The 18,443-nt window shown below is 44.4% G+C and overlaps 1 protein-coding gene across 1 annotated transcript in view; it reads left to right on the plus strand.

Moving 5' to 3' along the window:
• SEMA3A (semaphorin 3A) overlaps positions 1 to 18,443 on the plus strand; it is a 190,413-nt gene that overhangs the window by 122,421 nt on the left and 49,549 nt on the right. The window contains exons 5-6 of the mRNA XM_083615606.1: positions 58 to 151; positions 8,455 to 8,574. Of these exons, the coding sequence (XP_083471732.1) occupies positions 58 to 151; positions 8,455 to 8,574 (214 nt within the window). The remainder of the gene's footprint in view (positions 1 to 57; positions 152 to 8,454; positions 8,575 to 18,443) is intronic.

Raw genomic sequence — 18,443 nt, forward strand, 5'->3', positions numbered from 1 at the left:
TACCCAGTCATCTCCATGCTTGGTTAGATTAATTGTTTCTTCCTTCTTCCTCTGCAGGACAATATTTTTAAGCTGGAAGATTCACATTTTGAAAACGGCAGAGGAAAAAGCCCCTATGACCCCAAACTGCTGACAGCTTCTCTTTTAATAGGTAGGATTTATTTATTTGTTTGTTTATTTTCATAAAATAGGCTTTATCTATAGGTACCTGCTTCTTCCTGTTCCTGATGGTTATCAGAACCTCTGCTTCCTTATTTCAACATCTTCCCAGGGAGAAATGGAATGTGGTTTTGTTTGGCTGCACCACAAGTGAAGACACGCTTAATCCTACACAACAATAGCAACCCATAATTTCTGATGATAGACATGCCACTTGGGAAATTCCAGTCTTTACAATAGTGCAATCATTACACCATGAATGTGAACGTATGGACAATGGCAACGATGCAAAATTCTGGTTCTTAAATCATGCACATGGTCTTTGTGTTTAGGGCAGACTCTCTCCTTCAGATTTTCTTCGCTGTGTGCTTCTCCCTGTGCATAAGCAGCGGCAGGAAGGAACATGAGAGAGGCAGCAAAGTGGCTGTGCCATTCTCTACCTCCTTAAAGGTAAAGGACCCCTGATAGTTAAGTCCAGTCGCGAACAACTCTGGGGTTGCAGCGCTCATCTCGCTTTACTGGCCGAGGGAGCCGGCGTTTGTCCGCAGACAGTTTTTCCAGGTCATGTAGCCAGCATGACTAAGCCGCTTCTAGTGAAACCAGAGCAGGGCATGGAAACGCCGTTTACCTTCCCGCTGGAGCAGTACCTATTTATCTACTTGCACTTTGACATGCTTTCGAACTGCTAGGTTGGCAGGAGCAGGGACCGAGCAACGGGAGCTCACCCCGTCACAGGGTTCGAACTGCCTACTTTCTGATTGGCAAGCCCTAGGCTCTGTGGTTTAGACCACAGCGCCACCCGCGTCCCACTCTACCCCCTTACCCAAGAATAATTCTGGGAGGCATGGTGCCTGAATAGGCTGTGGAAGGTTCCTGTTCATAAACCTCACAGGGTCCTGCCCTTGCTAGAAAATTGTGGACATGCAACAAAATTAGAATTTGAACATGTGTGGAGGCAATTGGTATTTCATTATCATGAAGGCACAGAAAATTCAAAAAGTGATTAGTGGCTTGCTGTTACTTGAGCAACAAAGATACACATTTTAAAGAAAGAACATTGCTCCCTATTTTCTAGATGTTCTTCAGGGGACTCAAAGCATTTCAATATGAGTTTCTCTTCTTCTGCACTTAAGAAGAGTAATTCTGACTTTTAACCAACGCTTGATGCTTTTTCCTGCCTCTGAAAGTTCAGGTGATTACTCCCCTGAGGTCACTGCCTTGCTGCAACTTGCACCCTGTATTTACTCAAAACAGAAGGGAGAGAAAGTACGTCTGAAAAGACGGGTATATAAATTAGTGCCTGGGGCAACTTTAATTTGTGGTGCTGCTTCTCCAGAGAAGCTGACTTCCCTATTTGCATTAATAGTCAGTCAAGAAAGAATACGATGACAAGGGCGTCTTACGCAAACCTCATGGCATGTAGCCAAATGAAGTCAATGGAGTGCTGTCTTCTCACATTCCTTTTTCATGTGGACTTACACTAATACAATGATTTTGGGATTTTTTGGGTTTTCCTCTCATAATCTCTTTTTTCTTTTTTCACAAATCCTTTCTTCTTGTGTGGAAGGCATATGGAATTGGAGGCAAGGTGTTAAGGAAGAGAGAAATCAATATGAGGAGCAGAGGTGATGGCTTTTAGCGTTATTCAGGAGGACAGAAAGCTGCCTTATATTAGGTCAGACTATTCACCCATCGAGCCTCATATTGTCTATTCTACCTGAGGGGGCATCCACATTACTGCCTTAGAGCACAATTAAGCCCCCCCCCTCCGGTACACCAGTGTGTTTCACAGCTCTTTCACCCATGGAAAAAGGTAAAGATAAAGGACCCCTGGATGGTTAAGTCCAGTCAAAGGCGACTACGAGGTACAGCAGTGCTCATCTCACTTTCAGGCCAAGGGAGCTGGCATTTGTCCGCAGACAGCTTTCCGGGTCATGTGGCCAGCAGGACTAAACCGTTTCTGCTGCAATGGAACACCATGATGTAAACCAGAGCACACAGAAATGCCGTTTACCTTCCTGCCACAGCAGTACCTATTTATCTACTTGCATTGGTGTGCTTTCAAACTGCTAGGTTGGCAGGAGCTAGGAAAGAGCAACGGGAACTCACCCCATTGCGCAGATTCAAACTACCAACCTTTCAATCAGCAAGCCCAAGAGGCTCATTGGTTTAGACTACAGTGCCACCCGCATCCATAGATATTCACATCAGCGCAGGGTGCACCTTGGCTAGAGATGAATGAGCAGGGGAGGCTGGTCCATTTGTGCACCACCAAGATCTCTCTGTCATCAGCCAACCCTCACTTGCTTACCTTCTAACATCAAATCTATCCAGGGGGTCATTGTGACTGCCCGTCTTATACTTGCAGGAATGAGGAGGATGGGGACAAAACTAGAATCATTCAGCTGAACCTGTTATGATTCTGGCTCCCTCTTCTGTTTTTGCTCCCTGATTCCCACCCCACCAGTCTCAATGGTCATCGGTCGCCACTGCAAATTTAGAACAGCTTAAAGATTCCAATCCATGTGAAGTTGGTTTAAGAAAAACATGCATCAAACAGTAGTATCTTATCAGCTCAGGTAGGAAAACTATTGAGTAGTAGAATCCCTTATCTGTCCTGCATACTCAATGCCAGGTACAAATATGTGAACTGGAATCTCAGCTGAACAGGAACTTCCCCCACCCCCAAGCCACGTCAAGCCAGGAATTGAATTTTGTAAGCTCAAAACATTTTTGAAATACACAAATGGGCACACTGCTGTTTTTTTAATCACTCCTAATTCAATAATATTTTAAAATGTTTCATAGCTATTAATTCCTCTGCCCTAAATGTTTCTTGCTCGATCTCCTTCCAAATGGTCTTCATTACTTTTAAGAGCTGTTCATTTATGATAACCGTTACTCTGGTGTGTTGAGCAAAATGCCAGCTGTGGCAGAGATGTGCGCGGCTCTCAGGCATCATTTAGCTGCAATTTATTATTAATAGGCTGCTCCAAGCACATCTTCCCTGTGTGTGTCCATGAGGAGGTCTCCACATCAAATTTACCTGGTCCAGGAAGAATACGAGAACATTTTAAAGACCAAACACGAGTAAGGGAGGAGGGAATTGCATATTTTTCTATGGTACTTTTGTAATGGATATTATTTATTAATGAACAAAGCTAAGGTTACACAATCTGTTCTTCTTTAAGGACACAACCTAGGCTTCAGTTTAGCAAGCTTCACTGAATTGTGGAGCAGGAGCTCTGAATCTCTTGTTCAATGCCCATTCATCCCAATGATGGATGCGCAGAATAACTTTCCTGTGGACTGTGCCCATTCAGATTTGAATCTCCTACTGTTAGCTGTGTATAGAAATGTTTGGGCTGTATTCAACTAAGTCCTACTCAGATTAGACTCCTTTAAATTAATGAAGCTAAGCTAGTTACGACTATTAACTTCAGAGAGTAAGAGTAGCATCAACCAGAACATAAAAACCCTTGACGCCTTTGGTCACACCATAAGTTAGTGAGAACAAAGAAAACAGCCTTGAAAAAACAGAACACATAAGAGAGCTTGCATCAGCTGTAGTTACTTTGATATGGAGAAAGCTCTCTGTGCTTGGTTAATGAGACACAGAGACTGTGTGACTCCCTTTCTGCTAAGGTTCCAGTTCCTTCTGTTCCATCTAGTTACCACTTGGGGTGGGGGTTGCTTAGCTCCGTCTGAGCCATGATGGTGTCCATAACTTAAACACAATGGAAGGGGCCATCAAACAATGGTAAGTTTATAAACCAGCATAAGGGGCAGCCAACATTACGTGTTAGTCCCAAACTCTAGGGAAAACCCAATCTTTGCTTCTAATATTCTCTAATATTGCTCACAATGGTCAATTCAGTTTTTTAATCAAGCTGAGGAGAGTTTCAACCAGCAGCAGCCACCATACACAGAGCACCCAAGCTTGGGATATTCCCATGCAAGTCCTCTAGTGGATTAAGATCAATGTTTTTCAGTGGGGACCTTGAAAGGATTTTGCACCCGTAACATTCAGGCTGGGCAACACATTGGCTTCTTCTAGGATGTCTTCGCTGAATGTATGGATACCTTTACTAAGTTCTTTTCTGACAACGACCATACATATCTATGCAAATTATTAGGGCAAGTAAATAATAAAAAAAGGTTTTGGCTCCTAATCAATACCCATGATATATGCAGAGTGAGACAAGAAGAACATTACATGACTTTTCAGCCAGGAGAGACCTGAATCCCAGCAGGTGTTCAGGAAAGGTACTTGAAGGAACTATCTCTCTCTCTCCCTTACCACTCATATTGTGCATCCTCCAGCTTTCTGTCGCTCTTTTGAATGGCCAAGAAACAAAATCCAAGATCCATGAAAATTGGCCCAGTATCCCAGAGTGCACCATTGGATTATCTCCCATAGAAATGAATTGTTGCTATGGGGGAAATGAAGCATTGCGATTTTGTGGAGGGGGCTGCAGTGTGCCCCCTCCACTATATCCTGTGGGAAGGATGGGGACCTCAGTGTCTATCTTTGCACAGAGCACAAACCTTTCACACACAAGCCCCATAACGTATAAAATATACTGCAAACGTCTGGTTTTAAACACACACACAAGTACTACATGCATATACAAATGCACATGAATGAATATATATACACACATACTTTGGCTTCTGAAATCTCTTGCTCTGGGTGACCTCTTCCCCTCTTTGACAACGATGAAATGAAAGCAGCCTTCTTGTCTTTCCCTTGATTTATATTGATTCCTCCCAAGTCTCTGGAGAGAGCTGACAAGCAAATGGGGGTAAAGTTAAGTAAAGGCTAACAGAGGCATCAAAGGCATTTTCTCAAGCACAGTACATAATAAGAGCTATAATTAAGTGATTGTCTCTCCTTTTAAAAATAGCAAGTGGCAGATGAGACAGAAAGATGATAAATAGGTAATTAATGTGCTGTTCTCTTTCACTCGATTTTGATTATACCTCCTGCTGGGGAGAAGAGGCCTTGTTGCTTTTAATCTTCCTCTCATTCCACCTATTTCCACTATCATGTTTTCTCCCCTTCCGACTCTTATGATGCGCAGCCCTGCTTGCAGCCTTTCAAGGGAAAGCGGCTCAACTTTCCCAGCAGGCATGATCAGACATGGCTGCCCCGCCATGGAAATGTATTCTAAAATTGGCATGGAAAATACGAGCATGCCTTGGAACTAATAAGCTTGTTTCCAACAAAGTCATATTAAATTCTGTTGAGGGCATTTGCTGGGGCCGTGACAAATGGAATACCTGAACTTTAATAACCAGTCAATTCATTCCATGATTTTTGCTTTGAAAGGCAAAGATCCTTATTCAGCGCTCCGTGAGCCTTCCTAAAGCAGAATCAAAGCAAGCACGGTCATCCCAGTGTCAACTGCAGTTCCCTGTAGACTAAAGAAACAGGTTCAGCTGTGGGCCAACAGGGTTGGCCTGAATCTCTGGCAGACCAGTTGCCAAGGCCCACTTGCTGTGCTTCCAGGGGAGCTGAAGGGGTCTTCAGGCACCCAGAAGCATCTGGGCAGAAATCTGTAGCCAGAACCCTTGAGCCCCCAAGCCAAGTGACTGCTGGCAGCCAGAGGCATACCTAGGGGGTGGCCAGAATGGCCCCACCAAAGGAGCAGGCTCAGGGGCCCCAAAAATCTCCACTCTGGCTCAGAGTGGCTAGGAGTAAAATCAGTGAGTGGAGGGAATGAAGGAGGCAGGAAGCCAGGCAGACGGGCAGGCAGACTGACAAAGGAAGAGCAGAACAGACCCAACACCGTTGGCCACAGAAGTCACTGGCCGAGTGGGAGAGGTGATAAAAATCCACCTTTTTGAGTTCCTGGCTCATGGTCTCTTCTGGCTTTGGAGACATCTCCTTGCCAGGGTGGGTGTGTGGCACCAATACAGCTCCTTGCGCAAGGGAGCCTAGGTATACATCTGTGGTATGCAACTACATTCCAACAATCTGCTTCAGTTCCTCACACTTGGTTCTGGGAAGGTATCAGGCTGATCTTCTGTGTTTTGCTAGAGCAACATGGTGCCTTGCTTTGGCTCCTGCCTTGTTGACTTTATTTCCACTCCCTCTCTTGTAGACCACCCATTGACCTTGGCCCCTTGGCCTATTCAACAGAATTTGCAACAGCTAGCTGCTTCTGTCACAGTCCATAGACATTTTCCATCATCACTGTAGCCTAATCCTGCGATGGCACGGGCGCAAAGCCAATGCCGTCTGTGCACAGAGTTGCCCATGACATTTCAGTGAGTGGAGCTTAAATTGTGCGCTTGAGAGCTCTGAACCACACATCCTAAAGTGGTTGATGTTTAGTAGCATCTGTCCTTGGCGTGTCTTTTTTGCGACTTGGATAAATTTTTCCAAATTGTAAAGTGTGGCACACGGGCATGTTCTAAAAGATGGATAAAGGAAGGAAGGAAGGAACTGTGGTAAAAAGGAGGGGCTTTTTTGATTGTAAAAGAAATGAAAGAAACTAGAATCATAGAACTGTAGAGTTGGGGGGGGAGCCAAAGTGTCATCTAATCCAACCCCTCAATGCAGGAATCACAGATTAGGAGGGGGACAAAGAAAAATACGATGTCAAAAGAAACTCTCAGTGAGGAGAGGAAAGTCCAAAGGAGCATGTGCTCTGATGGGAGATGGGAGATGGATTGAGGCTCAACAGGGAGTGAGGAGCTAAGTCTTCTGTTGAGGCTGACACATTCCGTCTCTGGGCTGCAAGGCAGGCAGTACTTACCGTATTTTTCCCTCTATAACACGCAGATTTTTTCTCCTAAAAAGGAAGGGGAAATGTCTGTGCGTGTTATTGAGCGAATGTGTGGTCCCTGGAGCCAAATGGCAAAAAAAATCAGGCAAAAATCAAATCGCGCGTCTCGGAGAAGGGAAACCTGAAAAGAGGAAGTGGCTGCTTTCCTGCATTCTGCCTCAGGGTCTTACTGCCCACCCTCCTCTGTTTCCTTGCTGTGTTTGCTCAAACGGAACAAAGAGCAGGGAAAGCCCCTCCCCTCCAGGCAAGCAGAGGGGAAAGCAGAGTGTCGTCTCTGTGCTCCGGTGCTGCTGAAAACATGCAGGAGGGAGAGAGAGAGAGAGAGAGAGAGAGAGAGAGAGAGAGAGAGAGAGAGAGAGAGCTGGCTGGCTTGGGTGGGTAGGTGAGGGAAAACTTTTGCCTTCCTTTCCTCCCTCCCGTTATACCCCTCTCCTGCATTCTTAGCCAGCTGCTTCTCTGCACATCCCTCTCGTGCTCCTTGTCCATTCTGTATTTTTCCTTCCTTCCCCACTTAAAATGTGGTTAAAAAGCATGGATCCACATGGATCCTCAGGATCTTTGCATTGGGTCACCCCAAATTCACCATCAGATCACATAGCATGTCCATGGCTACAGCCTGCCCCCCAAAAATCACACACGCACTGTTGCCTGGGGCTGCAATGGTGCAAAAATGTGGTTAAAAAGCATGGATCCACATGGATCCTCAGGATCTTTGCATTGGGTCACCCCAAATTCACCATCAGATCACATAGCATGTCCATGGCTACAGCCTGCCCCCCCCCAAATCACGCACCCACTGTTGCCTGGGGCTGCAATGGTGCAAAAACGTGGTTACAAAACATGGATTCTCAGGATCTTTGCATTGGGTCACCCCAAATTCACCATCAGAGCACATAGCATGTCCATGGCTACAGCCTGCCCCCCCAAAATCACACACCCACTGTTGCCTGGGGCTGCAATGGTGCAAAAACGTGGTTACAAAGCATGGATCCACAGGGATTCTCAGGATTTTTGCATTGGGTCACCCCAAATTCACCATCAGATCACATGTCTGTGGCCACAGCATGAAGCACAAAAATGATACATCCACTGTTTCATTCAGAATGTTTTTTCCCTTGTTTTCCTCCTCTAAAAACGATGTGCGTGTTATGGTCAGGTGCGTGTTATCGAGCGAAAAATACGGTATCACTTGGACACCTCTGAGATTCACCAGAAAATAACGTTGCCCACCTAGATGCTTGTCTCCTCCTCTAAATAACCAGGCATCATAAGCAAGGCATATATTGGCAACACTCCCTCCTCAAGTTTCTCTGCCAAAAGCTGGAATGAAAGAGGTAAACACGGAAGGTCCTGAAATGTATATGCCCAGACCTTTCCCCATGCAAATAGCTTTCAACCGTCATGTGTGTCGTGCATTGGCATTCTGTTTGCTCCTTTGTAATAAATTCTGATAAGTTCACTGAGTGGCTGATATTCCGTGCAATTTCATGCAATGTTACAGATGGTGAGCTTTATTCTGGAACGGCGGCAGATTTCATGGGCAGAGATTTTGCCATTTTCCGTACGCTGGGGCACCATCACCCAATCAGGACAGAGCAGCACGACTCCCGGTGGCTTAATGGTAAGTCAGGAATATCGTTTATCCACTTTCCATAGTTTTAAACGATGGCTAATTAACTTTAATGTGCAACACTCATTCACAGTCGCTCAGCACCGCATTGGTATTGCCACAAATGAATGAAACTAATTGGGCTTGATTTTATGTGTGCTTTGATTTTAATTCCATTGTTATTTGTAGAGTGTGGATTTTGCCTTAATATGGAGATGGGCAGCTTTTGTATTATTGAGAGCTGCTATATTCTGTGAACTGAGAGCCAAAAGCATGTTTTCTTCTGCAAACTGATTCCCCGCCCCGACATCCCCATGCACTGTGGAGTCAGACTGCATAATAAAATTGGCACATTTAGCACTAAGGTCTTTCCAGCTGTGAAGCACATGGGCCCAGGCATATGATCACATGCCAATATTTAGATGTACATGTTTCATACAGATATCAAAACGAGAGATAAAACATTCAATTGTAGAATGTCTCTGCTGCTTAAAATTGGGAGACATTTTTTTTCTGTTCTTCATTAACAAAGCCATGAGTAACTTCTTTTCTTTTATCATATCTTGATTAAAATTTGTGAGTCTCCAGGAATCAGATAAAAATCTTTTTAGGGGTTAGTTCTGGTTCATAGGCCACCAGTTAACTATCCTGCCTTTAAACCATGCTGGCCTAAGGCAGCTCCGCTTCTGCAAGACAAGCAAATTTCCCAGGGGGAAGTTTCACCACAGACACAGAAAAGGACGGCCAGTGAGAATTGCATTATTGAGCAAGCTGTTGCTATCAAGTCCCCATTCTCTGATTTTGAAAAGACCTTTCCTGTTTCAGTATAATCTATTTCAACTCTAAAGCTCTCCTTGGATGATCTCAGAAACTATGTTGATTGTTTACATAGACACACCAAACAAAAAAAAAAGTAGATCATTTTTTCCCTGAGCCAGTCCAATGGGATCTGCTAACATTTAAGGATGCATCCGTTTCCAGCCTTAGAATAGCTCGTTTAGCAGGATTAGCTGAGTGCAGTGCAGTTACCTGTAGATTGAGGCTGAGCGTCGGCTGAAATGATAGTTGAAACTTACTGTACTTTTCCGTGTATTAGACAAGGGTTTTTTACTCCAAAATAAAGTAAAAAATGGGAGGGTCGTCTTATACATGGGTAGTGCAGGGGGGGCGGGCAATTGGTTGCATCTGCGAGCAGGATCTAGCGATTGGGTGGGTGAATGGTGTCTGCTGCAAGGGCTGCTTTGGATTGGCTGCTGCTTTGTCAATTGGGTGGGTTATTTGTGGATGTGTATATGGTTGCTTTGGATTGGCTGCTGTTCTGGCAATTTGGCTTGCGTCACTTGCGATTGTTAGTGTTTGCGAGTTGGGTGAGTGATATTTGGTTCGTCATTCCCCCCCCCCAAAGAAAATATATCACTCAGCAACTGTGGGCATTCCCCCCAAAAAACAACCCTCAACAACTCTGGTTAATTCTTTGAGCCCCCCAAAATAGGGGGCATCTTATACATGGGGGCGTCTTATAGATGGAAAAGTATGGTATGTGATCTGCCTAATGCAGCCTCCTCTAGTGGGCCAAATGCAGCAGACAATGAGTTGAACCTGATGGAATAATTTGGGGAGGGGGCACAGAGCTAGCCAGAGAGGGCTGTGGTATGAGGTGAGTCCCAGATAGAGACTGGAGGGCAGCATTTTTTGGGAGGGGGGGCCGGCCTGATGTTCCCCACCACCATTAAGTTCCAGTGGCCTTACAGTATCCTGGTGACCCTAGTGTGGCCTTGAATGCCTGGCCTTTGAGAGCCTCTTCCGTGGCTGTGGCTCACCTCTTGGGGCAGAGCTGCCATAAGAGCCTCTTTGCAGAGGCGTCACTATTGGGAGGGGGAGGTGAAGAGGCAAAAGGAAGCAGTGGAACTGGGACTGTGCAGGCACACCAGTGGAGCCCAGAAAGTTCAGATTTTGTCACCACCTTGTCCCTCACCTTCCACAGTGATGCCCTTGCTCAGTGGCAGAGGGACCCTCTCCAGCACCCAGGGCGGTGCAGCCCGTATGGACTGCGCATGTGCAGCATCCTGCGCGTGCGCACTCCGTATGGAATGCCACACATGCGCAGTCCGTACGGGCTGCCGCTCGCACGGGACGGCCATACGGGCTGCCGCTTGCACAGTGACCATACAGACTGCTGCATGAGCGGCATCCTGTATGGACTGTACATGTGCGGCGACCATACGTTCGCGTGATGGCCGTATGGTCGCCTTGCAAGCGGCAGCCAGTACGGATACCTGTACGGACGCCACACGAGCAGCGCCCATACGGACTGCAGGCGCCCTCGGTTGCTCTACAGTTGGGGGGAGGCAGGGGCCATCTTGTCACCCCTCCCAGAGTGGCACCTGGGGCAGCCCGCTCCCTCCGTCCCCCCTTCCTACGCGGCTGTTCCTTCACTGTGCAAACTTCACCTGCTCTTCCTCCTGCTCCTCCTTGCACTGATCCAGACCATGCTGTCAGAGAGGAAAGGCCTTTTTATTTTCAATAGCCATATGCAGCCCCACACCAAGCCCCAGACCGGTGTCTTCTTGGGTTCCCACTTGCATCTTTTCTCAAGTCACACTTTTCCTTTGTGCTGCCTGGGTGCCTGCTTAGCTCAGCTTTCCTCCCAGACTCTCTTACAGAAGGCAGGCAGTATCTCCCTAAGTGCTTCCTTCCCCTGCTGCTGACACCTATGAGCTCCGCATCCCTTTTCCTAAAATCTTTCAGTATGTTTTGGAGGTGGCATTTGTCATTCCAGCCATGTGGGTTTGATTTGCTTCAAGCCACATCTCTAGGCAAGTGCTCCTGCCACACCTTTGGGTTCCTTAACGCTCCAGCTGCAGAAGTCGGAATCACAAAAAGCTCTGCCTTTGAGAACCAATTGCTGCCCACTGTCACAAGGAAATTCCACAATGGCTTTGGACTTGTGCTGTAAACTAAGGCAGAAGCAGCAACGAGGGAAGGGGGGGGCAGGAATGCCTTTTAATTCAACGGGCACCCTGTGCCAGACGTAATGACTCACTGATTGGGAGCCCTGTAGGCGCTAACGCAATATAAATAACAACTATGAACCTCTGCCAAACATATGGCGCTGCTCAATGTTAGCATCATGAGAACGGTGTGTGTGCCATTTGTGAGAAATACATTGGAAACGGTTATTCCTTAGTTTTACTTTCACTCTAATTTTAGTCAAGATAGCTGGACTTCAGAGAATGTCAACGGGTGAAAAGGGAGATTTTTATTATTATTATTATTCCTTTGGCTTTCTGTGGACCTATAACCAAAGAATCTTCCGGAATACTATCTTAACTCTCCCCAGCTGATTGATCCCAAGGATAACCTGCCCTAGCTCAGTCATGCAAGTAAAAGCTGCTTTTGTGCTGTAGATCCACACACTGACAGCTGAGTCAGGAGGATTTATGCAGCGAGAGAGCACAGTCATTGTCCACTGTCCCCATGGCTCAGTGCCGAAACTGTGGCTCTCGGCGCTGAATGTGAGAACTGATTTTTCCCAAGTTAGCACTAAGGATGCATCTGAGAGGATCAGGAAATGGAAACGGCCTGAGGACAGAGAGGGGGTAAGATTACCTACACAGAGCTTCTTGCAACCCCCTCTAGAAGTCAAAGCCTTTAGAAGCCGGAAGCTTTTATGGAATTCAAATGTGTGTATCTCCTCTGACTTACCAAAGGGAGGCTATTGGGTTATACTCCTTACTCCACGTGGTGCCTTTAGAGTAATAGTTTTCAAACTCAGGGGAGCCTTTCCAGGTCGATTTGTCTGCCCTGGAAACCCAGTTCATTGTACAGCACTTTCTAGGGGAAGTTCTAGCATGCGCGGTGCTCATGCGGGAAATCAGCTGTCTGTTAGGCCTCTCTTTCTGCAGGCTGAAGGGGCTGTGGGGGCTGAGGACATCCTCCCACCCCCCATTAAAGTCCTTTCCGGCTACTTTAGGGAACTGAGAGACCTCTCTTCCCCCCTCCCATCCACATGCACACTAGGGAGGGAAGAATCTCTCAAGTTTGGTTCCTCTGTTTTATCCAGTGGTAAATAATAATAATAATAATAATAATAATAATAATAATAATAATAATAAATGTCCCATATATGCATATGCATGAGGTTGCTTTTTAAAAACAACAACAACCTATGAAAATTAATATGCATTTTCATGTACACTTCTACTCTTGCTAATTTTAACACAATTTTTGCAAGCAATTTTCCTATAATAAAATGCATTTTGCACATTATTTTTTACTAGCGTACACTCTTTTGTATGTGCTTTTCATTAATGTGCACATTTTTGAATGCATTCTTTGGCTGAAGAACTGCATCTCCATTTGGATTAGTTTTGAAGGAGAACTGTGTCTCATTTCATATATTCCTTCAGGGAAGACATATCTGGTATGTTTGCATCAAAGTGCAGATTGAACATATTCCTCCCTCATCCTTAACACACAAACTTTTTTTTTCTGTTATTACTTTTTTTTGACAAAATGGTTCTTAATCTTTAGACCAGCAGCTTTCACTGTAAAAATCTTAAGCTCAGCAAATTTCAATATTAGGGGCAGACAGATAGATGTTTTTGTCCAACTCCCTCCACTTCTCTCTGCAAGGAAATAAATGGCTGTATTCCCTTTATGCAGAGCCGAGGTTTTTTAAAAGAGAGAGAGAAAAACGTTATGGGATGTTTTCATCATGTCCTTGCTTTTTATTCAGTTTTGTAAAGCTTATTGATGTTTATACCATACTGTCTGTGGCTTTAAAAAAACAAAACTAAGTGGGAAAATATCCATGCCAAGTTCTCCAGAGACATTGTCCTTAAGCTGCTGAGTACTATAGAAGTTGAGTGAGTATTCAGTGAGAGAGAGAGAGAGAGAATGCCCTCATAATTTCACAGCCTTTGGGATGGGAAACATGGCCTCAATCCTCAGTCATACAGCACTTTCTAGCAATATTTTTCAGTGACTTCCTTTGATGGATGACTATGGAATGCTCCCATTTCTGGATCCATTGATCCCTGAGCACATTTTGAGAGCTCTCTGCTACCTTGACTAAGTCATCTGAAGTTACACCCACTGGGCGCCTGCATGTTTGATAGCTGTGTCAGTTTCTTGGCTAGCTCTGCCAGGCAGTCCTCAGTCCAAAAAGAGCCAAAGTTGCCAATGGAAAACAGTTTCCCCCCGTATATTTGAATCAGACGCTTGTGCTCAGTTGTGGTTTATTCCTGAGCACAGGGAAGTAGTCTGAAGACATAAACAGAGAAGTGAATCTTAACCATGTTGACTTCAGTTGGAGAAGAAGCATCATGGGCGACGACGTCACTGGATCTTGAATGTCTGACTTGACTCCCTCCCCCTCCCCTCCTTCTTCTGTGACAATTAGTTTAATTAGCATTGACCTCGTCAATATGAATTTCCTCTTTTCTGGCCACCATGGTCAGAGTCTGGTGGGCATTAAGAGATTTACTGTTGACTGCATAATTGGAGTTCATGTGTGTGGTTGAAGTGAGTGAGGAGAATGGCACAGAAAACAATGCATGTCACCGCGGCGCGATCGCCTCTGCTGACATCACTCTCAATAGCTCCCCCTCTGTGAAAACAGGGACTGTTTGCAAATTAATTAGTTTCTGGCAAGAGCCTGATTGTTGACCCAGAGTTTGTAGAGTGGAAGAACAATCAGATTAGTGTGTTCCATACAAAGGCCCAGGGCGACACCGGAGTGTGGTTTGCCAAACAGGGTAGGACATGAATGGAGTGAAACAAATTCTTCTTTGGAGACACCATGGCAAAGGTTAAGTGTGATGTGGCGGGAGCGCATGAGCCATAAAGGTGGGGTGGAGTGGGGGAGAGATGGATTAGATATGTTCATCTGCATGAAGCTGGTTAATGCTAATTGACTCTTGGAGCAGCAGAGACATGAATGAGTGTGAGGCTCTGCAATGGGGTATGTCTCCTAATCGAGCAGTAAAAATTGTCCCAAAGGGAAATAGGAGAGAGGCAGAAAGGAAATGCACATATTCAATCCAAATTTAAGGATTTTGAAATTAGTTTAATTGCCTAATCCCTTTCCTGCTCACTCAGAAGTAAGTCTGTCTGATAGCAGAACTTTCAAGTGCTCATAAAATTGCAACCACAGTCTGTCTGAAGCCTATGGGCACAATCAGGTAATTTTAATTAAAAACAGTGTAGTCCCCGATTGCTCAAATTTGTATCTGTGTTTTAATACAAATACTAAAATAATTTGACAGGTAATTAATTCTGTAGTAGCAGCCAAGAAGCTTGCTCCTATGATAGGTTGGTTTTACCTTTTAAAATGTGTAGGTATACTTCAATATTATGTCGAGCGTGTATTTTACTGGAATTGGTATGGGGTTGTGTAAAGTTATTTAAGTGGCATCTCATTAGTCAACCTTTAAAATGATATTTGAGTGCATATGTTCAGTCTGAAAATTATGGGTGGACAGAAAGAGAGAAAAAGTATTGAGAAAATGGAAACAAAAAGAAGACAAGTTCTGTTTGATTACCAGAAACACCAGAGCTTGCCTCCTTTTTGAAAATTACCGGCATCTGCCATGCCCATACTTTTCAGAAACACTTGAAATACCCAAATATAACTGCAAAGGCTACACAGTGAAGACCTACTGTGCTTTTTCATCCTTCCCATTCATTACACAGGTCAGCTTCCTGTTGAATTTTGCCCAGTGTGATGTAAAGCTGCTATTTGTGAGTAGCAATGCGCTGACAAAGCTTATTTGTCAATAAATTCAGTTCCTCCAAAAACATTAGGATGATTCATGTGGCAAAAAGGAGGTCACCACCTGGCAACAATAGACAGGAAACAGGAGATAACATTCCCAGGGTGCAAACTTTGCATTCTTTTTCAGAATAAAACTTTCATGTGGTTTGCACCTATGGGGTTTTATGATTCATACTTGCAGATTATTAAAAATACCACACCAGAATAAATATGTTTTAAACACACTTCCATAGCTGATGGTGGGTGATTTCTTCAAGTAAACACTTCAAGATTTTCACCATATTCTCTGTTTACAAAAGATATGGAAATTGATCCTCCCCACATGGATATTTTGTTTGCCTTATTGAAACTGTTTTAGCTTCCTTGCAACTTTTACCCAAAGATGAGCCTCCAAACCCATTTTGGATTCGAGAAATCTTACGAGAAATGCTGATCTAAAGTAACCTCCAATTGGGATTTAAGTCTTCAACCATTTTAATTAAACTGTTTCAATAGGATTTCATTGTAAGTGATTTCATTGCAAGTATCCTTTACTGGACCGGAGTGGCTATTTTTAAATTTTGTGCACCTTCACCCCACTTCACCTCCAATATTTTCCATGCCTCGCATAAAAAAAAGAGTGAATATATTTTTGAATTCAGTTCTTCACCAGTTACCAGGAAATATAGACAAATTAAATTGTGTGTGTATGTGTGTGTTTCTGTACTTTTGTCTATGTGTATAGACATAGACCACTGGCTTATCCTATCCTTCATCAATCACTCACCTATAAGAAAGGATGCTCCGTCGTGGAATAGTTCTTCTCAGGACAGAGTGTGCTCAGCTTAAAAATATTTCCTATCTATTATTCCTCTAAATCTTGCCACTTATTTCATTAAGGGAGCTTTGTAAACAGATATTAAGTTGATCCACATGTACATTGCAAAGTGCTGAATAACAAACTGAAAAGAAGGCTATAGGGCAGAGATGGGCAAGTTCGCCTGCTGGCCAGATTGCAACTGACTCCAGCCCAACCTCAGGCCAAGTTTGACAGGTGGGCAGGGTCACCCACATGTCAGTCACCTGACACCACAGTGGTGTCAGGTGAAATTTTTTTGCCTGCAGTTTGAAACCAGACCATGTGGGCAAACACACAGTCTGCAGAGCGCCTACCAAGGTGCTCCACAAGATTCAACAGTCGGTGGGTAGTCAGGTCTTACAGAACACTTTGCAAGGGGCTTCAGAAGACCAGACAAGGAGCTGATCATCAGGTCTGATCGCTCAGGGCTTGGCAGGTGCCATCCATCAGCAAAACCCTTTGGGTTGAGCCAGGTAGAAGACAGCAGGCCCAATCAGTTGGATGAGAAATATGCATATGAAAGTCATGTATAACAATGCATATAGGAACCACGACAGTGCTTTGGGGGTGAGCATTTCCATATGTAAATGCACAGCACAAGGAGCACACCCTCAAGTAGAAGTCAATGGGATTTGCTTCTGAATAAACATGAACTGAATGCTGTTCTCAATTACAGATGTCTGCCTTTTGCATTAAAGGAAGACAACAAATTTGCAGTTACAGGATTGCAGCGGAAATATGACTGCAAATTTCCTTGTGTCCTTTGAGAGCTGTGCTGCCTTTTCGGCTTAGCATACAACGTGATTTAAATTACAGTTTGTGCCGAGACGTGTCATGGGATTGCTCTCCATGTTTCAAACTGTTTATAGTTCAGTGAGCTCAACCTTCGCCATTCTGAAAATCAAATAATGTCATGGATGATATCAAACTGATAGCTGGTATGAGATTGCTTTAAAACTCACTTGCATTTAAAGCATAAGAATATGTGGGTGTGTAAATCTTCCATCGATGAATGCTTTGAAACTGAATTTGGCCAGTGCATGAGGGTTTTGACATCACAGCACATTGATGGAAACTAAATGAAAACATACCCTTGCGGACCTGAATCTGCATCCATTCAGATAGTTGTGCTGAACAGAGTTTTGAATGCATTTTTGGAATGTCAGTTTATACTCCAAATCAGAAAATAGCTTTTGTGTTGATGTGGTTACCTCAGAAACAGACCTAGCTTACACACACAACCAGGGAGTTTTTTTGCAGCTGGAAGTCACTGGAACTCAAGTGGGTGCCATTGCCATTCTAAGACAACAGGGAAGGCGTTTGGTGAGTTCCAGTGCCACTTTTTCTAGGAAAATAGCAATGCATACAACAAAATGAGGTGGGAATATGGGAATCACCCCTTCGCACTGCATGTGCTGGAAACAATTTTTCATGGTTTCCTATGTAAAAAAAAAAAAAGCATAGACTGCCTAAAATGCAGAATTTGCAAAGGGATGTGCTAGAGCTGTGGTTAATTTTCTCTTTGCAATAACTTTTCATACCCTTTAAAAGCTAGCATTTACCGTCGGTTCCACAACAGGTGTACCAACCTGACTGGAATGATAGCATCCTGAGCTCTACCACTTCAGATTGGGAATGTGTGGGTGGTGGTGGTTCTTCTTCTTCTTCTTCTTCTTTTTCTTCTTCTTCTTCCTCTTTTACAATTTTGGAGTGCTTCTCGGTGTTACAAAAACCTTACATGCATTATTATTATTCAATTGCAAGTAAAAATACACATATGAGGTTCAGACTGTGTAAAAGCTTTCTCTCTGAGGTACAGTGGTACCTCAGGTTACATACGCTTCAGGTTACAGACTCCGCTAACCCAGAAATAGTGCTTCAGGTTAAGAACTTTGCTTCAGGATGAGAACAGAAATCATGCTCCGGCGGCACAGTGGCAGCAGGAGGCCCCATTAGCTAAAGTGGTGCTTCAGGTTAAGAACAGTTTCAGGTTAAGAACGGACCTCCAGAATGAATTAAGTACTTAACCTGAGGTACTACTGTATGTGCTCATTTACAAATGGCCTGGATCTTTGTAGCCATGAGCATTAAAATGTGGACTCCCACCTGCATTCCCCCCCCCCCCCCCATTTTATCACTCGAGACGATGCTCTGGCTCTGCTTCATCTCTCTGGCAGGCTTTAGCGAGAGAGAGATGATCAGGCTCCCCAAAATGGTTCAGCAAACACATCTATGCATGTTCACCCCACCTTTGGTTTTATTTGT

Source organism: Podarcis filfolensis (assembly GCF_964270895.1).
Source record: "Podarcis filfolensis genome assembly, chromosome: 5".
NCBI classification, from domain to species: Eukaryota; Metazoa; Chordata; class Lepidosauria; order Squamata; family Lacertidae; genus Podarcis; species Podarcis filfolensis.